The sequence below is a fragment of the Heteronotia binoei genome, chromosome 5 (assembly GCF_032191835.1).
Source record: "Heteronotia binoei isolate CCM8104 ecotype False Entrance Well chromosome 5, APGP_CSIRO_Hbin_v1, whole genome shotgun sequence".
In the NCBI taxonomy this organism is placed as follows: domain Eukaryota; kingdom Metazoa; phylum Chordata; class Lepidosauria; order Squamata; family Gekkonidae; genus Heteronotia; species Heteronotia binoei.
In genome coordinates, this window is record NC_083227.1 from 30,846,030 (window position 1) to 30,869,712 (window position 23,683).

Consider the following 23,683-nt stretch of genomic DNA (forward strand, 5'->3'; position numbering starts at 1 on the left):
TCTCCATTTCCTTCTTAAACTGTATTGCCCTAGACTGAATACAATACTCTAGGTGAAGTCTAACCAGAGCAGAGTAACATGATACCATCACTTCACATGATCTAGACACTACACTTCTGTTGATACAGCCCAAGACTGCATTTGCCTTTTTAGTTGCCACATCACACTGCTGACCTCTTTGCACATACTATTGCCAAGACAAGTCTCTCCCATCCTATAATGATGCATTTGATTTTCCCTATCTAAAGGCAGAACTGTACATTTATCTTTGCTAAAATTCATTTTATTGGTTTTAGCTCAGTTTTTCAACCTATCAAGATCATCCTGTATCCTGCCTCTGTCTTCTATTGCATGTGTGACCAGTGTTCCCTCTAAGCTGCAGAGTTTTGTGAGCAAAGGTTTTACTTGGTGAGCTACTGGCATTAAAGCTGTGGGCTACTGCATACATTAGTGTGCTCTGGGTTCATTCTTCCTGAGCAAAGACAAAAATGTGTGAGCTGGAGGCTAAAAATCTCACACTAACTCAGCTTAGAAGGAACAGTTTGTGACTCCTCCCATTTAGTATCATCAATCATATATGTCCATGAGTTTCCAGCTCAACATTAGAAAGAACTTCCTGACAGTTAGAGCGATTCCTCAGTGGAACAGGCTTCCTCGGGAGGTGGTGGGCTCTCCTTCCTTGGAGGTTTTTAAACAGAGGCTAGATGGCCATCTGACAGCAATGAAGATCCTGTGAATTTAGGGGGAGGTATTTGTGAGTTTCCTGCATTGTGCAGGGGGTTGGACTAGATGACCCTGGAGGTCCATTTCATCTCTGTGATTCTGGAGAAGAGGAGAGATCGAGGAGGGAACATGATTGCTCTCTTGAAGTATTTGAAGGGCTGTCACTTTGGAGGAGGACAGGAAGCTGTTCCTGTTAGCAGCAGAGGAGAAGACTCGTAAGAACAGTTCTAAATTAAGGGTGGCAAGGTACCAGCTTGATAGTAGGAAAAACATGTTTATAGTGAGAGTTGTTCAATAGTGGACTCAGATATCTAGGGAGGTGGTAAATTCCCTCTCACTGGCAGTCTTTAAGCAGTGACTGGACAAACACTTGTCAGGGATGCTCTAGGCTAATCCTGCATTGAACAGAGGGTTGGACTAGATGGCCGGTATGACTCCTTCCAACTCTGATTCTGTTTAGAAATCAAGAGTGGGCAGTTTTAACGTTCTGTGACGTCTCCAACTTTCTAATAGACAAGAAGTTCTCAAAAGGCATAAGCTCAAGCCCACAAACTCTCTACACTTAATTAAAGGACCTTCACAGGTGTACTCTTTTGAACACTGAAACTGTCCGCTCTTGAGAGTGCAAGTGAATTGTGTGTCAATGGTTATTGACCTGGTGTAAGCTTATAAACTCTGTGGAAAAGATTTCTTGCCTCTTGCAGAGTGTTCTAGAGTCAACTGTGAAAGCCTCATGGAGTTGTATCATTGCACTTTACAGCAAGAGTGAAAGTGAACTGTGCAGTCCTGTTGGACATTACTGACTTTATTGCAGGTTGTATATGTTGTGTTGTCATATTTATACATTGCAATACACATGCTTTAATTTGCTTATTTGTACACAGTTGTTTTGTTATTGGTACTGTCTTCACTGTGTGCACTTTTTTGGTGGCTCAAATTTGAAGTTCAGCAGTGTCTCAGAGCTACTTTATAGAATTTGGCAGACTGGCACACAGAGTGCTAAAGATCATGACTATGGGTTGGATCCAACCAGCTTTGCCACTGGTGATAAAGGGGTCCGTTGTAACTACTCCAAAATCTATGCAAGAGGGGACTGGATAAACATATGGAGCAGAGGTCCATCAGTGGCTATTAGCCATGGCATATTGTTGGAACTCTCTGTCTGGGGCAGTGATGCTCTGTATTTTTGGTGCTGGGGTTGGGGTGCACAGTGGAAGGACTTCTAGTGTCCTGGCCCCACTGATGGACCTTCTGATGGTGCCTGGGGTTTTTGGCCACTGTATGACACAGAGTGTTGGACTGGATGGGCCATTGGCCTGATTCAACATGGCTTCTCTTATGTTCTTATGCTGGGGATCATGTGACCAGTATGGACAAAGCCCACATGGGACTGAGACGGTAGCAAGAAAGGAAATTCAGAGCTAGACTGAATTTTTAAAAGTGGCTGGATCTAACCCTGTGAGCTGATTCCTCTGAGGCCAGGGCCAAGGGTTTTTTTGAGCAGGAATGCAGTTCCGGCTGGCTTCGTGTCAGTGGGTGTGGCCTAATATGCAAATAAGTTCCTGCTGCGTCTTTCTACATAAAAAGCCCGTCTGAGGCTATTGCCATGAAAGGTCCTCAGCAGACAAGAAGCTGCAGAAAACTAGATACACGCATGGAAGCTAAGCAAGGCAGAGAGAACTGAACCTTAAGACCGTGACAAGGCACAGCACTTGTAAGGTACTGGCGGTGCTGTAAATCCAACGGATGGTGTAAAGTCCAGTTCTTCTTTAGACATTCCAGGGGCCTGCTGGAAAGTGAATTTCTGCAGGAGACTTGTAAAGAACAAGAAGAGCTCCATTTTGGCAAGGGTTTCCCCTGCACATATTCTTCGACCTGTAGTAATGGAGATGGAAGTCCAGTTTAACGAAAGCAAGTCCCATTTAATGGATTTCTTTATAAAGTTTTTCAACTGCCCATAAAATACCACCCAAAAGAGCTTGCCGCAAAGAAATGAAATCAGACAGTGCCATCCTAAGCAGGTCTACTCAGAAGCCTACTCAATCTTTTACTTAGTGGTGTGTCCTCCCAAGGCAGAATTCTTAGGAATACCTCATTAGGCACACAGTAATTATTGAGAGAAAAAATGTTTGTGAAAGAATGATGAACTCCCAGAAAAAGTCAGCAAAAAGGGCATAGAGAGGATTGTTGCAGTGTTGAACGACAAGCGCAAAGGCTTGGTTTTGCCAAATGAGAATTGGCCACCGGTGATGGTGTTCTTCCAAGTAATTGTTCTTAGAATGTGGGCACCTCAGGCATTTATTAAGCCAACCTACAGCTAGAGTACATAAAAAAGGTAAAGGTAGTCCCCTGTGCAAGCATCAGTCATTTCCGACTCTGGGGTGATGTTGCTTTCACAATGTTTTCACGGCAGACTTTTTTACGGGGTGGTTTGCCATTGCCTTCCCCAGTCATCTACACTTTCCCCCCAGCATGCTGGGTACTCATTGTACCGACCTCGGAAGGATGGAAGGCTGAGACAACCTGGAGCCGGCTACCTGAACCCAGCTACCGCTGGGATTGAACTCAGGTCATGAGCAGAGAGTTCAGACTGCAGTACTGCAGCTTTACCACTCTTTGCCATGGGGCACTAGAGTACATACCTGCAGAGAAAGGCATGAATGCATCTCTCTTTACAAACTTTCCATCAGAGTCCAAAAAGTGTTCAGGATAGAATTTATGTGGTTTCTCCCACTGAGTTTCGTCTTCCAGCACAGAGCACAGTAATGGGAGGACGTAAGTTCCCTGCAACACCAAAGCAATGAGTTATTGAAAAAACAGCTTCAGAAGGTAGCCTGTTGGTCTGCAGTAGAAAAGCTAGATTCAAGCCCAGTAGCAACAGAGAGAAACCGACAAGATTTTCGAGGTCTAAGGTTTCGAGAGTCAAAGCTCCTTTCATTAAATCTGACAAAGGGAATTTTGACTCTCAAAGTCTTATAAACTGAAAATCTTGTTGGTCTATAAGGAGCTGCTGGGCTGGAATCTCAAAAATAAATAACCCAGCCACGCTTATAGCCAGCAGAACAATAAATTCACTGGAAAAACATTTTTTACCTTCACACAATAATGTATGTATATATTATATTCAGTGCTATGCAAATTACTTTAAACTTTCACAATGTCCATTCATACATGCCTTTCATACATCTTCAAGTACTTGAAGGGCTGTCATATAGCGGATGGTGTGGAATTGTTTTCTGTGGCCTCAAAAGGTAGGACCAGAACCAGTGGGTTGAAATTAAATCAAAAGAGTTTCCGGCTCAACATTAGGAAGAACTTCCTGACAGTTAGAGTGATTCCTCAGTGGAACAGGCTTCCTTAGGAGGTGGTGGGCTCTCCTTCCTTGGAGGTTTTTAAACAGAGGCTAGATGGCCATCTGAAAGCAATGAAGATCCTGTGAGTTTAGGGGGAGGTGTTTGTGAGTTTCCTGCATTGTGCAGTAGGTTGTACTAGATGACCCTGGAGGTCCCTTCCAACTCTATGATTCTATGATTTTTTTCAGGATGCAGCCCTGCACAGTATACTAAGAGTTTTCAGTTAACGTTCCCAAAGGGTCCATTTGATAATCCACATCCATATTTTACACACACACACACACACACACACACACACACGGAACTTCTCCAGTATTAACTGTGAACGATAGTATATTCTCCAAGAGAGAAAATGGGGACCATATTCCCAGGCTTTTCTCACAGTTTCATGTCTCCATTCCTTCTTCAGATTGCATCTCTCTCTGACACTGTTTCACGGAGCCACAGTATACATTTTCTTACACGGATCAACTCATGCACTTGCAAACCTCTGTTTCTGGTGAATTTATTGTTTTGTTGTTTCCATATGCACTGGAACCTGTCGTGTAATTTTGCTAACGCTTATAGCTAGGGCTTTTTTTTGTAGCAGGAACTCCTTTGCATGTTAGGCCACACACCCATGATGTAGCCAATCCGCCTGGAGCTTACAGTAGGCCTTGTAAGAAGAGCCCTGTAAGCTCACTGAGGATTAGCTACATCAGAGGTGTGTGGTCCAGGCCTCAGATTCAGTGGGAGCTCACAGGAGCACAGCTCCTGAACCTTTCTGAGAGTTCCATCTCCTCCTTCTGAGAGTTCCACCTCCTTGTCCATTGAATAGTATTGCAGCTGCATAACAATCCCTGGATGAGCTCCACCACCTATTTTTCTACAAAATGACCCTGGTGTGGCCTAATATGCAAAGGAGCTCTTGTTACAAAAAAAGGTCTGCTTATAGCTAAGTATGTGACCCTTCAAACAAAGAAAATGGCAGCCCTGCATATTGACCTACTTGTGAACTCCAGTGCAAGAAAAGCGAGGTAAAGATTTGACATGGATAAAGAACACTGAAAAGGTTCACACAGTTTGGCATGTGCCATCCACAGCTAGCTGTGTCCACAGAATTTCACTCAAAAAGCCAAGGAAGTGCTTGGCTCTTCCACTGAAACCAACTGGATTTAGCATGACTTAACTCAATTCTGCAAAATATTTGCAGAGGTTCTTCTGATGAATAAATGAATAGGCATGCCATTTTCAACTGAGCTAAGGTTGTAAAGCAATACGGTAAGGCTGATCACCTTGGGAATGAAGTAGCCTTTAAAAGTGACGTCCATTGTGGTTGCGTGTGGCACGTTTGTAGGGATAATGTTAGCAAACCTCTGAACTTCATGGATTACCGCGTCGGTGTATGGCATTTTTGTACGGTGTTCTGTCCGTGGCTGTACTGACCCAATCACCCGTGCAATTTCTTCCTGGACTTTCTCTGAGAAAATAAAACATTTCTTTTCACACAAATAAACTTCACAGTTTCAAACCGAGTCCCTCAATTAGGGAACAGTATGGGATATGAGCCTTTTAATAAATGTATAACAGCTAGATAGACCATCTTAAATACTGCTTTCACAACAAAAGTTATGACACATAGCAAGCCATTTTACACTGAAACAGAAGTATAAGATATACTACCTGAGTTACAATGTGATTTTATTAAAAAGGTAAAGATAGTCCCCTGTGCAAGCACAAGTTGTTTCCAACTCTGGGATGATGTTGCTTTCACAATGTTTTCACGGCAGACTTTTTACAGGGTGGTTTGCCATTGCCTTTCCCAGTCATCTACACTTTCCCTCCAGCAAGCTGGGTACTCATTTTACTGACCTTGGAAGGATGGAAGGCTGAGTCAACCTCCAGCCGGCTACCTGAGCCCAGCTTCCGCCAGGATCGAACTCAGGTCGTGACCAGAGCTTAGGACTGCAGTACTGCAGCTTTACCACTCTGTGCCATGGGGCTCTTTTATTACAGCTACCAAAAATTTAGCCACACACAACATTACTTGTTTGTCTTCCTCTCTTGATATGCAAGAAGACTTTGCTTAAGCAAATGAAAAATCAATTCACCTCTCAATTCTGGAAATTCTGAATACCACATCTGCAGAATCTATTAGAGTATAGAATGCCATTAAACCTTCCTAACAACAGTGCCAACAGCAAGGCATTCAGACACAAAGCTTAAGTGCCCTTCTATACTTTGGAAAAGATAATTCAAAGAGGGAGTTTGGCATTTTTATCAAGAAAATACCAACTGAAAAGGATGAACATACTCTCCAAGCTCTAACTAGCATATACTTATAATCAAGAACTCCCATGTCTTTTAATTGGCTGACTTGATTCACAACTACTCTAGTTTCTATCGTATCATTGGTGATGCCCAGATATTATAATTTAGATTCCAATATTTGTCCCAATCGCTGGTATAATGATCCAGCCAAGGCCTTTTTTTGTAGAAAAGGCCCAGCAGGAACTCATTTGCATATTAGACCACACCTCCTGACTTCATCATTGTTTCACACAAGGCTTTTCTGTAGAAAAAGCCCAGCAGGAACTGATTTTCGTATTAGGCCACACACCCTGATGCCAAGCCAGCCGGAACTGCGTTCCTGTGTGCTCCTGCTCAAAAAAAGCCCTGGACCCAGCATAAGTAATTCAAGAAGACTTGATTGCAAATTCAGTTTTGACATCTTAATTTTCAGATTCACCACTTTTGCTTCAAAAGACATTCCCCAATCTTGGCTCTCAAAGCTATTCCTGCCACACATCTCAGAGTTCCAAGGATATTGTGTGAAAATCCTAGTACCGGTTCATCCATAAATTAAGAACGTAAGAGAAACCAAGTTGGATCAGGTCAATGGACCATCCAATCCAGCACTCAAAGTTCAAATGCACCTTCCAAAAAAGATTCACTTGAAATATAACTCCTAAATACTTAAATTGCTCTGCTTGGTCTGTAGATTGACCTGCTACTGCCCTCTTATTATTTCCTCATCTGTCTTTTTTTTTGCTTAAGAAAAATGACATCTGACTTAGAAACATTAATATTTAGGCCCTCTTTGGAGCAATACTCCAAAAAAGGAGGCTATACGTTTCTATAGGCCAACCAATGATCTTGAGAGAAAAACTATCTATATACAAAGGAAATGGAAGCTTAACATGAGCTGGGTCAGGCAGATAGAATTCACCTCTGGAAATGCCATTACCTGGTGCTATGGAGCAAACCAGAACTTCCTTGGAGAGCCAGTGTGGTGTAGTGGTTAAGTGTGCTGACTCTTATCTGGAGAACCGGGTTTCATTTCCCACTTCTCCACTTGTATCTGCTGGAATGGCCTTGGGTCAGCCAGAGCTATCTCAGAGCTGTCCTTGAAAGGGCAGCTTCGGGGAGAGCTCTCTCAGCCCCACCCACCTCACAGGATGTCTGTTGTGGGGGAGGAAGGTAAAGAAGATTGTGAACCGCTCTGAGACTCTGAGATTCGGAGTGGAAGTTGTTATATAAATCCAACGTTGTTGTCATCATTGTCATCTCCCATCCAAGTAATAACCAGGCCGACTCAGCTTGGCTTCTGAGAGCTAGCAAGATCAGGACAGCCTGAGCCTGAGCCATGCAGGCCAGGCTCAAGATATACAAGAATAATGGTATCCAACTGAGAGAAAACACTCACTCTGGATTTCAGGGTACCTCATCATTAGTAGCAGGCCCCACCGTAGTGTCGTAGAAGTGGTCTCTGTGCCAGCACCAAATAAGTTAGCCACCAATGCCTTCAGGTTTTCTTCGTGGAAAAACCCATTAGTCTTGTTCTTTTCCTATAGGGATAAAAAGAAAGCAATGGTTAAAAATTAAATACCGAGAGGGCCCTGAGAACTTCACAGCATTGACAGGAATAGAAAGAAATGATAAGTTAAAAAAATCTATGAGATACATGATGGTAGAAAATGGTTGCGGGTAACCGAATTGATCCAGAGCAAAATCCCAAACCAAAAGTTACATAATACATTTTATTAGGAATGATAAAAATAGATGAGTTTTGGGTTGGATTTTGCCATATACCAGTCCTCCTAATGAGTAACTAATATGATCCAATCTTTGAAGGACCACCTGCACCCATATAATCCTGTTTGCAGGACTTTTTTTTTTTAACAGGAGCTCCTTTGAATATTAGGGCACACACCCCTGATGTAGCCAATCCTCCAAGAGGTTACAGGGCTCTTAGTACAGGGACTACTGTAAGCTCCAGGAGGATTGGCTACATCAGGGGTATGTGGCCTAATATGCAAAGGAGCTCCTTAGGGTTGCCAAGTCCCCAGCTTCCTGCAGCGGCTGACTGTCTCTCACACACGGAGTGCGCGCGACATGATGATGTCACCCAGAAGTGACATCATCAAAACGGCACCGCCCATGCAGGGCTGTTCTAGGCATTTCTGAGAAAACTCTATGGTTTTCCCAGATGCTCTAGCCATTTGGGAGGTTAAAACTCTATGGTGCACCTCCCAAAGTGTCCGGGAAAATCATAGAGCTTCCTGGAAATGCCTAGAGTGGCTCTGCATGGGCGCCGCCATTTTTATGATGTCACTTCTGGGGGAGCGACATTGGGGGAGGTTCCCCCTGCCGGCCCAATGTGGGCTGGCGGATTGGGAACCTCCCGGGCAGGAGAACCCCTAGAGTTGTTACAATAAAAGCCCTGCCTGCTTGTGACTTGTGTCTCACTGCTTGTGTCTCACTGGGGACAAAAGCAGGGCATGAATATCTAAATCAGACTCCCCAGTGTTGTGCCAATAGATGCCATGGTGCCCACAAACATCTTCCCTGGCACCTGCCAAGCGTTTCTGGAAAGTGGGCAGGGCCAAGTGGGATTTGTGCCAAGCAGGGCTTCTGATTGGTTGTGCCAGAGTCAAAGCCATCCTGTTTTGCAGACTTTCTGCTTCAAATGTTGAAGTGTTACTACGAAATTTTGTGGTTGGTTCAAATAAGGTTGGGGACCCCTGATCTAAATAAATTAACTGGAGAGATTCATTCAGGGAACTCCTGAGGTCACAACAGGACTGGCTCAAATCTCTGACCCAGATGACAACAGTAGCATTGCTTGTAATGAGGAAATGAGGACACACATGGATGCTTGAGGAGGCTGGTCTAACTGGGAAAGGGAAAGGGAAGAAAAGTTAGTTTTTGGTGCAGTGGTTAAGTGTGTGGATTCTTATCTGGGAGAACTGAGTTTGATTCCACTCCTCCACTTGCATCTGTTGGAATGGCCTTGGGTCAGCCATAGCTCTTGTAGGAGTTGTCCTTGAAAGGGCAGCTGCTGCAAGAGTCCTCTCAGCCCCACCCACCTCACAGGGTGTCTGTTGTGGGAGAAGAAGATAAAGGAGATTGTGAGCTGCTCTGAGTCTCTGATTCAGAGAGAATGGTGGGGTATAAATCTGCAATTCTTCTTCTTCTTCGGAAGTCAAAGGACAGTAGGAAGGAGCAGGAGTAGAGGACACATGAGGCTTTGTCCTGGCATCCCCTCCTCCTCCAATCTCCACCCTCTATGTAAAATGTTTAGACTTTGCCTTTTTACCTGTGGGTAAACATGTGACTTACACAAACAGTTCCAGTCACATATCAGCAACTGCTGAAAAAGAAGTAAATGTCTGATAATTTGATGGGATGTTCTCTCCCAAACTGAGGCACCTTGCCAATGAGCCATGCATTCAAATGCAATAAAGACAAGATATTCAAAGTTCACCTGTAGCCACTAAAATGCTTAAAATAAGGTGTTACCTCTTGCTGCTGGATAAGAAATGTATCTATCAAATTTCTTTGGTCATTTGCATCCAGTTCCTTAAGGTGTTCTATGAAGGTGGCCTTTATGAAGGTGTACAATTCATCTCTGTTATTCAGGAGAGTCTTACGAGCCCCAAAAAGGAAGCCCAGAGCAGGAAACATGTTGTACAGCTGAAGGAATAAAAATATGAGCAAGACAAATGATTAGCCAGGCTTCTCAGGCAGAAATCGAAAAGTATTTTTACTTCAATATATTATGAATATATGAACATATGAAGCTGTCTTATAGTGAATCAGACCCTCGGTCCCTCAAAGTAAGTATTGTCTACTCAGATTGGCAGCAGCTATCCAGGGTCTCAAGCTGAGGTTTTTCACACCTATTTGCCTGGACTCTTTTTAGTTGGAGATGTCGGGGATTGAACCTGGGTTCTTCTGCTTACCAAACAGATGCTCTACCACTGAGCCACCATCCCTCCCAGCATATGAAGCTGCCTTCTACTGAACCCTCAGTCCATCAAAGTCAGTATTGTCTACTCAGACTGGCAGCGGCTCTCCAGGGTCTCAAGCTGAGGTTTTTCACACCTACTTGCCTGGACCCTTTTTAGTTGGAGATGCCAGGGATTGAACCTGGGACCTTCTGCTTACCAAGCAGATGCTCTACCACTGAGCCACGGCACCTCCCCTTTTCTATGAAGGAGTAACCAATTGACTCAGGAAAATGTCATATTCAGCTTGGAACTGTGTTTGGAAAATGCTGGGACCCAGCAGACTTGGACTGCACCCTTATAGGGCTTTCTCATTACCTGCTGCTGTACAAATGAATGAGACACTTGAAGATTTGAGTCCAGCAGCATTTCAGACACAAACAAGATTTCTGGAATATAAGCTTTGAGAATCAAAACTCCCTCTGTCAGATGTTTGATGAAAAGCCCAAATCACTGGAGGATCAGAGAGAGGCAACAGATTATTAGGTTGCTAGCGATTAAAAGTTAGGGTCAGGGCAGAAACCAGGGTCTGTGGGGAGAGTCCATGGCCAAACAGAAACATAATCAAGAGTAGGCATAGAGTCAGAATCCAGCAAGAAGGAAAAGTCAAGTATGAGGTCAAACAGGCAGAATCATAAAATGATGGATTCGTAAGGTGCCTCTGGGGTCATCTAGTCCAACCCCCTGCACCATGTAGGAAATTCACAAATACTTCCCCTCCCGCACACCCACACCCAGTGACCCGTTTCAGAAGATGGTAAAAAACTTCTGGGTTCTCTGTCCAAAGTGGCCTGGAGACAAACTGCTTCCTGACCTCAAAGTAGTGATCCTGAGCGTGGAAGGGGCCACGAGCACTGATGCAACCCTTCTGTCCTCCTTCTCATGATCTGCCTAAGTTCACACATTCAGCATTGCTGTCAGATGGCAATCTAGCCCCTGTCTTAAACCCTCCAAAGCAGGAGAGCCCACCTCCTCCCGAGGAAGCCTGTTCCACTGAGGAACCACTCTGCCAGAAAGTTCTTCCTAATGTTTAACCAAAAACTCTTTCAATTTAATTTCAACCTGCTGGTTCTGGTCCAACCTTCTGGGGCAACAGAAAACAGCTCCACACCATCCTCATGTATTTGATGGCTATCATATGATTAACACAGGGTTAACACAATTGTCACCTCTCTCTCTCTCCCCCACTCCAGCCTCCACAGCATCTAACAATTAATATTTAGAGCTAAGCCTGGGGAGACAACAGGAATCTGCTGACACCGCTCCAACTCTAGGAGAAGATCAGTATACCTGACCCCACCCCCCTGCACCATTTTCTTCAGATGAAATGATGCTAAGGTTGTTATTTGCCTCACTGGAGGACACTTTCTGGTGGGAAAACAGTGCAGGAGGAAGGCAAGAACCCCTCTCCCCCCCGTGCTGTGGTCCCAAGTCAAACAGCCCCTGTGGCACTGCTGAAAGGAGTTCCCATGGGGAGCTTATAGCTTCAGTTTGTCAGTCAGTCCTTGTAGTGGACTTGCAGATTCTGTAATGTCTAGTTCATCCTAAGGAAGGAAGGAATGAAGGGAAAGCAGAACAGTCATCAGCCATGGGGGAGGTATAGGTGGGGAAGCCACTGAACCCTCTACCATCTGAGCACCAGAACCTGGGTTGCCAACTCCAGGTTGCAAAATTCCTGGAGATCCAGGAGTAGAGCCTGGAAAAGGTGAGATTTGGGAACGGAGTAAGCTCAGCAGGGATGCAATGCCATACACCCCACCCTCCAAAGCAGCCATTTCCCCCCCAGGGAACTGATTTCTGTTGTTGGAGTTGCAATTCTGAGGTTGGCAACCCTAGCCAGATTTGGAAACACTTTCTGAACAGATTTTAAAATGGAAGAGTTACCGTGACTGAAGGGCTTCCAAGAAGCCGGACGTTTTCATTGATCAAGCTCAGCAATCTTCGAAATATGGGATCTTCATAATCAAATCGTTTGGCAAGTAATATCGATACTATGATATTGGAAACGGCACCATTCATAACTGCACTGTTCTCAAATGGTTTTCCTGCACCAATAAACAAACCAGAGAATATTTAATTAGGAAAGAGCATTACAATTACCATTGTCTTTCACTGGCTTAGGATCCCAGACGGAGCGAGAACTGCTATTTTTTATTTATATATTGGAACTTTGATTATATATTGGAAGAACTTCTTGACCGTCAGTGAAATAGGCTTCCTCGGGAGGTGGCGGGCTCTCCTTCCTTGGAGGTTTTTAAACAGAGGCTAGATGGCCATCTGACAGCAATGAAAATCCTGTGAATTTAGGGGGAGGTATTTGTGAGTTTCCTGCATTGTGCAGGGGGTTGGACTAGATGACCCTGGAGGTCTCTCCCAACTCTATGATTCTCGATGAGGAGAACAGGAATAAAACCTCATACAAGACCACAAGTGGTGTTCTTTCCTGCAGCAGAGCTAGTTCTTTTCCTGTCTTTTCCTTGCGCTACTGACATAACTCTGACTCCAGCTCAGATTTTTGTTCTCCTCTTACTCTGCGTAGACATTTTGAAATCTTTTTAAACAGCATATTTATTTAATGGGAATGGCTTTTCAGAGCCCTTCTTGTCAACCTCTTCGTTCTTTTTTAGAACTCAAAGGATTGCTCAGGGTAAGATGATGGGGAGGTCGCACTGTGATTGCCAGTGGGCCAGCCAATCATCACTCTACATAGTTAGCAGCTTCTGGAAACGGGAAGAACCTTTTGTTCCAGGACTCAATGACATTTTGAAGTTTGTGTATCTCTCCAAACAGGGTTGAGACAGAAGGATCTCATACTGCTCATGATACATACTTGTGTCTTCAACATTAGAAACTGATGATGTGGTGTTAGACTTAAGAGTATGAGAAGATATTTAAGATACTGGATTTATATCCCGCCCTATACTCTGAGTCTCAGAGCGGTCACAATCTCCTTTACCTTCCCTGCCACAACAGACACCCTGTGAGGTGGGTGGGACTGAGAGAACTCTTGCAGCAGCTGCCCTTTCAAGGACAACTCCTATGTGAGCTATGGCTGACCCAAGGCCATTCTAGCAGGTGCAAGTGGAGGAGTGGGGAATCAAACCCGGTTCTCCCAGATAAGAGTCAGCACATTTAACCACTACACCAAACTAAAAAGAGCCCTGCTGGATCAGACCAGTAGTTCATTTAGTCCAGCATCTTGTCTCACACAGCGGCCAGCCAATTCCTCTGAATGACCAACAACTGGGCGTAGAGGCCCAAACCTTCCCTTGATGTTGCCTCTTGGTACTGGGATCCAGAGGCTGACTGTATCTGAATGTGGAGGTTCTCCTCGGTCACCATGGGAAATAGCCGCTGAAAGACCTATCCTCCACTAATCCACTTTGAAAGCTGTTTATTCCTGAGGCCATCACTACATCCTATGGCAGTGAATTCCACATTTTAATCACTCTTTGTTTAAAGACCTATTTTCTTTTGTTCATCCTGAAAATACTGCCCATCTAGTTCTAGTATACTTTTGAGGCTGATCGGGCTAAGAAATGTTAATATAATATATAGATTAAATAGTTTCACAACAAGCATACTTATACCTACACACTATTGGCTTTAATAAGTTTAATGTTAATGTAATCAGAAAATTTTATGCCACCCAAGGGGGGTTACAGAATAAAACACCCAGAGTTATTAATGATAACCAAATATTTTTTAAAAAACAACAACCAAAGCATAAAAACAGATAATTGAGCCCCATGGCATGAATAAGAGTTTTCAGACTTAAAACATACACTATACAAGTAAAGTTTAAAAGACCAGCTCCTTAATTAAAAGCCTGAGTAAACAAAAATGTGTCCTGGTGCATAAAAGGGATTAGCAGACCTCCTCAGGGAACCTGGGGAAATGTACATATGGAAGTCAGAGATGTGTTGCAAATGATTTCAGAGCTCCCAAGCAACAGTTGCTAGAATTCTTTGGGGGGAAATGCTGATAAATCGTTTAATAACCACTTGTTTTGCAGTAGAGCAGAAAAGCCCGCTTCGGTGGGGTAGGACGGGATATAAATCGAATAAAATGAAATGAAAACCCACCTTCATAAGATTCAAATCTCTTTATCAGGAAACCACACTCCTCAACAATCCTGTCTTCAATGGTCTTCTTGCCCATTCCATAGTCCCGCAAAGTGGTTAACGTAAACCGCCGCATCACTTTCCAGTTCTCACCGCGGGCAAAAATAATACCTGAATGAAAGTGAAGGCCAGACTTCAAGTTGGCGTGGCACAAGTGCGGAATTAAATCTGCATCTCCCAGATACCAGTCCTACACTCTTCACCACTATACCACAGTGAATATAGCGTAGTGTAGTGTAGACTTAGTATAGCCAGGTCACACAAATGTCAGAGGTAATGGACAGGATTTCCACCCCCCCACCATGACAACATTATCTTCCTGTGTCCCACTTCACTTTTCTCCCTATGACAGCTTTTCTTTGGATAAGATGAAGGTGTGACGGTAAGCCATGGGTTAAGCAGAAACTGAAGACGCACAGGGCCTGCATCAGGTGACCTGAGGGTGGGGGCCAAGTGCTCGGATCTCTCAGGGAGGGAAAGTGTGTGATTGACAGCAAACTGCTGAGGCAGTCATGCAGTCAGTTGGTGTCTGACAGAGTTGGTGCCTGTCAGAAGTCTGTCAGAGTTGGAGCCTGACAGAGACGGAGAGGGTCAGTTCATGCCTGACAGAGGCTCAGAGGGCAGCTGATTCTTTGATGGAGCTTGGGACAGTGGCGGGAAAGTCTTCAAGAGAAGAAAAGCTGACTGCAAGCTCGAAAATAACTAGCTAAGAGGGCTGTGTGTGGGACAAGTGTGAGTCAGTCAAGACCGAAATGGTCACAGACACCTATAGACACCTCTGAAGATCTAGTGAGGAGGTTGAGGGAGTGGATGTGGGTCTGAGACACCAGAAGGGCTAGGAGTAGTGGCTCCAGTCGAGGGGTGAGACTTGGCACATCATTCCCAAGAGGCCAGACCTTGCTAGAGGTGGAGAGTGTGTTATATAGAAACTGTGAACTGTGAAGCTGAGAGACTCAAGAAAGGAAAAGTTATTGTAAAGCCTGAAACAACTGAGCAACGTGTTAGCCCATGTAAATATCTCCCATATCCCCAGTTTAAGACTTGTTTAAAATAAAATCTGTGGTTTGCGTTAAAGTTTCTCTGGAGCCTATATTTAAGGGAAAAACTAACAAAGCTGCTGTGGGCCCCTACGAAGTGAATGCTATTTCCATCAGATAAATAAAGTAAAATACCCCGAATAGACCGTGAGAAAGAGATCCGGTGAGGCCGTGAGGCGGGCACTGCTATAGAAGGGTTGAAGATTATGACCCTCCCACTGTTATATAGTAAAAGAGTAATGAGGATTCAGTTTTGCTATTCTAAACTGTAATTCCATATTGCACCTTGTTTACTTACTAAATAGAGCAGAACTCAGTGCAATCATACTCATCCACACTCTCCAGCCACACACTGTAGCCTAACCCACCTCATAGAGTAGTTGTGCAGATTAAATGGAGGACAGCAGAACAAAATAAGTTGCTTTGAATCTCCATTAGGGAGAAAGGCAGGGTATAATTTAAGTAACAAACAAACAAACAGATTTTATAGGCATGGCTCTTATAAATGTAATTGAATTTTCTGACTTTATGGTGTTAACTAATAGTAAAGCCTGCTGTAGGAAGAAATACAAAGGGCCCTAGAAAAATATTGGGGGGGGGGGGTGATGAATGTGTAGATGGCAGGAAGGAAGGAAGATAGACAGAATGAAAGAATCAGAGACAGAGAAAGAATGAGAGAAAAACTGGTAGGGAAAAAATGGGGAGAAAGGAGTGTGAGAAAGAAAAATGACAAGAAGGAAGGAAGACAGGGAGACAGAAAAATTACAGGAAGGAAGCTGGGCAGGGGCAGGCCGGTTCTTTCTGGACTTTCAGGAATCGAGGGCATTCCTCCGATCCGTCAGAGCTGGGAAAGGCTCAGGGACAGCATAAGTGGGGACAGGGAGGGGGCACCTACCCTCCACCCACGCCCCTGTGGGAGCCCGCGCCCCAGGCCGTTGCCTTGTTTGCCGACTCCCATGTGCCGGCCCTGAATGGACTTATCCTCCACCATTAAAGGAATTACCTGCCACCATGAATCTACTTCATCTCCTTTTGAGTCATCTATGCCCAAGACCATCATTGTATCCACTGGCAGTGAATTCCACAGTTTAATTACTCATCAAGTAAAGATTACCTTTTGTAATCTTACCTTTTGTTTGTCCAGAATATTACCTTTTGTTTGTCCAGAAGCTGTCAACTATTGGGTTTCCCTGAGCTCTAGTACTGTGGGAGAAGAAATCCGCTCCATTTTGTCTAACTTAAGCATAATTTTAATGCATGGCATGAAGCTAATGGCTAGAGGTCTTCACAACAGAGCTGAAAAATTAGACAATTACTCTTGCGCCTGGACCATCCCAGTAGGCAAGGTAGGTGGCCGCCCAGGATACCACCTGGTCACAGAGGTGGGCCCAGGTACCCCTTCCCCCCAAGTGTGCACTCCTTGAAGCCTGCCATCCCTTGCCATGGAAGTCTTCCATGGCAAGGGAGTAGGGTTGCCAAGTCCAATTCAAGAAATATCTGGGGACTTTTGGGGTGAAGCCAGGAGACTTTTGGGGCAGAGCCAGGAAAAAGGGTGTGACAAGTATAATTAAACTCCAAGGGAGTTCTGGCCATCACATTTAAAGGGACAGCACACCTTTTTAAATGTCTTCCTTCCATAGGAAATAATGAAGGATAAGGGCACCTTCTTTTGGGGCTCATAGAATTGGAACCCCTGGTCCAATCGTTTTGAAACTTGGGGGGGGGGGGTACTTTGGGGAGAGGCACTAGATACTATACTGAAAATTTGGTGCCTCTACCTCAAAAAACAGCTCCCCCAGAGACCCCGAAACCTCCAGATCAATTCCCCATTATACCCTAGGAGAATCGATCTCCACATAGGGAATAATGAAGTGCACCGCAGATGTTTCTCCCCCGCCCCCCCCCATTTTTGGCGACTCTGAAGTGAGGGATTGGCCTCTCTACTCACGAGTTGCAGTCAACTTCTTCCAAGTAACACAGACACCCCATCCCAAGAGGAAGCATTTCCAATCGGAGACTGGAGCCTCTGGAGGGAGATAGTCACATGGTGGCTTTGGGAGCGGGGCTTCCCCCCGCTGGCCAGCTGACTGGGAGTGGGAAGGAGCCTGGGAAAGCAGGAGAACCCCCGCTGGGACCTGGGGATTGGCAAGCCTACAAGGGAGGGCAAGCTCCGACTGCACGCACCATACCGTCCTGCCGCTTGCGCCTTCCTGAGTCTGCTCTCAAAGGCAGGTTCCCAGGAGTGCACACTCAGGGAGAGGGGAAAGCCAGGAAGCCAAGAGTGGTGTGGTGGCATGTGTGTTCTGGGGAGCCTGCCTTCCCTTGCACGGAGAAGGCAGGCTCTGAGGAGTGCACATGCCACCCCCCTGCACTGGCCTTCCTGGGTTGCCTTCTCAGGTCTGCATTGATGTGGGGGAGAGACCTAGGGCACCAGAAACCCTGGCACCAGCCCTGATTACTCTTAAGTTATAATTTAAGTACCCTAGTTCTTTAGGTAGAGAATTTCTCCTACAACAACATTTGAGATGGACTTTCCATTGCTATGCTTTTATATGGAATTGCCACAATAGAAATGGAGGGGCCTCACCATAACCCCTCAGAAACTCTTCAAACATTGGGAGGAAAGGCCTCCCAGCAAAGGCGTCAGCTTGGTTCACCAAAGCGTCCTTTACAGTCTCAAACCCTGTCAGCACAACCATTTTTCGGGATCCCATTTGAATGCTGAACACAGACCCATACTGTTTGGATAACTGAAAGGGGAAAAAAAAAGAGAAACATCATCCTGATCTGAGTAGTAGTAGCTGTATTTATACCCTGGTCCCTGACCTTCACTCAGAGCTACTTACTATCTCCTTTCCCTTCCCCTCCCATAACAGATACCTTGTGAGATAGGGAGGGGGAGCTGAGAGAACTGCTCTTGAGAGAACAATTCTGAGAGAACTTGCAGCTAATCCAAAGTCACCCAGCTGGCTGCATGTGGAGGAGTGGAGAATTCAACCTGGTTCTCCAGATTAGAATGCCTGTCTCTTAACCACTACACCAAGCTGCCTCTCCAGTTTAGATGTAAACAATCCACCACAGAAACAAGAAAGCAATTCCATCTAGATCCATCATTTGAAGAAGAAGAAGAGATTGGATTTATACTCAGCGCGACACTCTGAATCGCAGAGAGGCTTACAATCTCCTTCACCTCCCCCCCTCCCACCAACAGACACCCTGTGAAGTGGATGGGGCTGAGAGAACTCTCACAGAAGCTGCCCTTTCAAGGACAACTCTTGGGAGAACTATGGCTGGCCCAAGGCCATTCCAGTAGCTGCAAGTGGAGGAGTGGGAAATCAAACCTGGTTCTCCCAGATAAGAGTCCACGTACTTAACCACTACACCAAACTGGCTGTCTTTGATCAGTCTTGAACTCCTTTTGTCTGATTGCTTCAATTGTTTTTGTACTACCTCCTAGTCAAGGTAGGGTATGGATAGGGTTGCCAACAGGCCTAGAGAAGAAACGTCCTATCCCTTTAATAGACTATTATCTACCAGATGATGTTAATTAACTCCATCCCATGAAAAGTTTCTGATGCCCATTGCAACATTATGAAAGGGACAGGACATTTTCTCCAGGTCAGTTGGTGACATTAGGTATGGATAATGCATACACAAATATACAAGCACCATTAAAAAAAAAACTGTGAAAACTAGAAAAATCAACAAAGGAAACAGCAGTCAATGTAAGCAATGAAACAACTAGTGAAATACCACAAATTCAACCTTTAAGAATTGTATTATGTATTCAAATAATTATAGATTACTTCCCCCCCCCCACAGAGACGGGGGGAGCAGGAAAAAAAGAGGGCCTCGGGTTCACTCTTGGGAGGAAGTGGGAGAAAAACGCTGGAAGAAGCCTGTGAGCTTGAAAAATTGCTGTGCTTTCTACTGGAGAACTCCATCTGTTCCAGAGTAGAAGGCCCTCTATGGAGTGGCTAAGAAGCAGCTGGGCAGAAAAGTTGGGACCTGACCCTGACAGCCAGACTTCAGAAGAGACACAACTTGTTCCCCAGGTACACCAGATCATGGTTCAGACTGGGACTGCAGTACAGGGGAAGAAGGGACTTCCTCTTCTTCCTACCATTTCCCACCTGTTTTCTCAACATTAGCGGCCCTCTGGCGCAGAGTGGTAAAGTAGCAGTACTGCAGTACTGTGATCTGAACACTCTGCTCACAACCTGTTCTATCCCAGCAAAAGCTGGTTCAGGTAGTCGGCCCAAGGTTGACTCAGCCTTCCATCCTTCCGAGGTCAGTAAAATGAGTACCCAGTTTGCTGGGGGGAAAGTGTAAAAGACTGGGGAAGGCAATGGCAAAACCCCATAAAAAGTCTGCCGTGAAAACGTTGTGAAAGCAACGTCATCCCAGGGTTGGAAATGACTGGCGCTTGCACAGGGGACCTTTCCTTTCCTTTCTCAACGCTGTCTCCTGGGGGCCATTATTTGTCCAGCAGATGAGGTGAACAGCACTCCCTGAAGCTGTTTCAGGTTAGGAAGCCCTGGGGGCGGGGGGGAGGCTGAACCCCAGGAAGTGACCCTGCTGGGACCAATACTCTCTCTAAGCTGTGGTGTCTTATGAGTAAAAATTCTTCTTCATGAGCTACAGGCATTAAAGTTGTGAGCTACTGCATAAATTAGTTTGCTTCGAGGCCAATTTTCTTGAACTGAGACAAAAGAGGCTAAAAACTGTGAGCTAGCTCACACTAACTCAGCTTCGAGGGAACACTGGCTGGAACATTTTCCTTCTGATCAGAACCCAGACTGGTTCAGACTGGGACTGCAATACAGGGGAAGAAGGGACTTCCTCTTCTCCCTACCATTTCCCCACCTGTTTTTTCAGTGCTGTCTCCTGGGGGCCACTATTTGTCCAGCGGGTGAGGTGAACAGCACTCCCTGAAGCTGTTTCAGGTTAGGAAGCCCTGGGGAGGGGGGGGGAGGCTGAACCCCAGGAAGTGACCCTGCTGGGACCAATACTCTCTCTAAGCTGTGGAGTCTTGTGAGCAAAAATTCTTCTTCATGAGCTACAGGCATTAAAGTTGTGAACCAACTACTGCATAAATTAGTTTGCTCCGGGGCCATTTTTCCTGAGCTGAGACAAAAGAGCCTATAAACTGCGAGCTAGCTCACACTAACTCAGCTTAGAGGGAACACCGGCTGGGACATCTCCCTTCTGGGCTTTTGTGATAAGAACCCAGATATTAACAATACTACTCTAAACAGTCTTTCTTCCTTCTAAACTCATTTACTTATCCTGGCCTTAAAAGAGCATATTCTTTGGGACAACTCTATTGATTCTGGGTTACTTTCCTAACAGTCTTCAAAGGCAGTTCTGGGTAAAAGTCCACCATGCATTTGCAGTAGTAATTTCTAGATGTAATCAGAGTGGGGATAAATTATCAGTCCAGCCAAAGTTGGTAACCGGCACTACAAATGTCCCTCTGCAGCAATGGATCTAATTGCACCCTCACTTGACAAACAAATTTCAGGTGGAAATAGCCAACAAGTAAAGGAGCAAGAGTGTGACACTTATATTTGTTTCACAAACTGCAGCCAGGATTTGGGGGCAGCACCATTACAGTTGTCTCAGCCTAACAAGATGATCACTATAAAACATGGATCTATGACTGTCACGGGAGCCATCACAACGTAAGTTTTTACCTCCAACATGGTTCTGTGAGGCCTCTTCAGATCTAAAAGGTGGAAATTTCCAATAAGTGGGAACGGTCTCGGTCCTGGGGGGAACTTCTGCCAGTTGCCATTCCAGAAACTCCCCATTTTCAAAAGAAGTATGATCGTAAGGACAAACAGGAAAAATATGGAAAGAGGATCCATCCAATCCATTTGTGCCAACCAGAAGTTTTCTGAAGTGAACCAGAGAATTATATCAAGGACAGTATTTCTCACCTAGGGGTGGTGCAAAGAGTTTACACAACTACATACTAGTTATACAAATAATATGAATAGTTACAGCAGCCATTAACTTGGGCTTTTGTTTTGATTTTTTTTGTTCCAGTGAATCAGTTATAACCATCCTCTGTACCAGCCTGCCTCCTGGTTCCTTTCCAATTCCTTCTGCCTTCCAGCCATTCAGATTAATTCTTCCTGGGGTGGGCGGCATCAAGTTCCCCAAATGAAAACTTTGCAGAACAGGTTTAGACTCCTTTGACTCCTTTTGGAGGGGGGGGCAGGGTTCAGGATTAGCTGAATGGATTAGTCCAGTTAATGATACTCCTTAAAAGAGTGGATTTTGCCATGGGTATCAGAACTTGGCAAAAGGTTCTGTTTTTCCCTCTCCTGTGCCCAGTGGCGAACTGGGTCTAAAAATATTGGTTGCCAGGAGACATAGGGGCCCACCCACAACTTTAAGGCTATCATTTAATTTTTGTAAGAAATAAATAAAAGTTTCAAAAAATACATAAGTGGAAAAAAAGGTCCAATTAAAACTTTTGCAAAATAAATATATTTTAGCAATTACAGTGTACATACATTGTACATATCACTGGCAGTATACAGTAGATACTAAACGTAAATACGGATTGCATTTTCTCCAAGGAAGCCGATCTCTGCCAGCTGGAGATCAGTTGTAAAAGCAGGAGATCCCCAGGCCCCACCTGGAGGCTGGCAACCCTAAATACAATGTACATTTTAGTTGCGTTACAGTAAAAATACTGGAACTTCTATTATATTTTCAAGATACTAAAAGATCATTAACATTTTTAACATATTGCCTAATGTTTAAGGGCCCACTTCATCAGGGGTGCACAAGGCCCACTTGCCATTGGGCAAGCTGACACCCTGGCCAGTCCTAGGGTTGCCAAGTCCAATTTAAGAAATATCTGGGGACTTTGGGGGTGGAGCCAGGAGCAAGGAAGTGACATCACTTCCAAGTCAAAGGTCAAGTGATGTCACTTCCTGAACTTCACTCCTCTATATCACTTCCAGCACACTGCATCAAACCCCACCTCTAAAACCCTTCATGGGGGTTTAGGAATCCTAATTTCTACATCACTTAAATTGAATGTGTCCATCTAAAAAATTCAAACCCATGGGCAATGACTATCCTCCTACACTTCAAAATGGGGTCTCTTCTAATACTAAATGTATATATCCCTCCCCAGCAAAAATGATCAGATATAGCAAGGTGCTGTAATTAATCTGAATTTTTTATTGAAGAACTTTTATTAGATACTCCAGCACACCTGATTCTAAAGGGGGGGGGGGGAGAGACTTTAGTGCTAGACTCAATTCAAATGATAAGATTCTAATTGACAAATTTGGATGAAAGCTTGCTAAATAATGTCACTTAATTCAAAACAGATATGGGCTTCCCTCTTAAACAGTGGAAGCCATTCCCAACCTAGTAAGACTTAGTTACTGCTGTCTTCTCAGGTCAAACACAATTACAAGCCTAAGTAGCTCTATCATATCTCTGGTAATTCTGTGGTCAGGTATTTCTCAGTTGCATTCTCTTTGCCACAAAAAAGAATTTGTAGCTCTTTATGCTTCAGGAACTTGGCAATTTGGAAGCTTAAGATAATTCACACCAGAGAAAATTCTTATATGCACACTAGAGCATATTATGTCCTCCTCTATGTCTAGCAATTGGGAGTGGAGGTTTGCATATATCACCCCTACCAAAAATCCTAATAAGCAGCTCTGGTTACCATCATGTAATAGAATAGCTCTAGGGTTGCCAGGACCTGTCACTGACCAGAGGCAGGAGTAGGGTTGCCAGCTCCAGGTTGGGGTATTCCTGGAGACTTGGAGGTGGAGCCTGGGGAAGACACGGAACTCAGTGGATTACAATGCTCCCAAAGTCCACCCTCCAAAGCATCCATTTTCTCCAGCAGAAATTGACTTTGTAATCTGGAGATATGCCATAATTCCAGGAAATACTTTCAAGTATCAGTTATTCATCTTTTCATTTAGTGGGATTAGAAAAGAACACAATATCAAAACAATATCTGCAGTACTGCATTTAGAACACCTGAGACTCAGAAGCAATGTTCCCTCTAAGCTGTGGGGTCATGTGAGCAAAAAATCTACTTTGTGAGCTATTGGCATTGAAGTCATGAGCTCCTGCATAAATTAGTTTCATGTGGGGCCATTTTTCCTGAGCTAAGACCAAAATGTGTGAGC

At 44.6% G+C, this 23,683-nt stretch overlaps 1 protein-coding gene and 1 non-coding gene across 2 annotated transcripts; both read right to left on the minus strand.

Moving 5' to 3' along the window:
• Positions 1–2,390: 2,390 nt before the first annotated feature.
• On the minus strand, positions 2,391–21,411 carry LOC132571300 (cytochrome P450 2K4-like). The gene is made up of 9 exons (XM_060238092.1): positions 21,203–21,411; positions 18,094–18,256; positions 14,431–14,580; positions 12,230–12,390; positions 9,858–10,031; positions 7,762–7,903; positions 5,351–5,535; positions 3,366–3,507; positions 2,391–2,598 (listed from the first exon to the last, which is right to left on the minus strand). Exons 1-9 carry the CDS (start codon positions 21,383–21,385, stop codon positions 2,411–2,413), a joined length of 1,488 nt encoding a protein of 495 aa, XP_060094075.1. The 5' UTR covers positions 21,386–21,411; the 3' UTR covers positions 2,391–2,410.
• On the minus strand, positions 10,467–10,541 carry TRNAT-GGU (transfer RNA threonine (anticodon GGU)). Its single transcript has one exon. It is a non-coding gene; the product is annotated as a tRNA-Thr (tRNA).
• Positions 21,412–23,683: the final 2,272 nt, after the last annotated feature.

What these genes read in the sequence shown, in the direction of transcription:
- LOC132571300 (XM_060238092.1), bottom strand. Translation starts at nt 21,385, where the DNA reads ATGGATTGGATGGATCCTCTTTCCATATTTTTCCTGTTTGTCCTTACG. An exon ending in GAGATTTGAATCTTATGAAG is followed by an intron (nt 12,391 to 14,430) that starts GTGGGTTTTCAT and finishes TTATTGGTGCAG; the next exon opens with GAAAACCATTTGAGAACAGT. An exon ending in ATTCATGCCTTTCTCTGCAG is followed by an intron (nt 2,599 to 3,365) that starts GTATGTACTCTA and finishes CCATTACTACAG; the next exon opens with GTCGAAGAATATGTGCAGGG.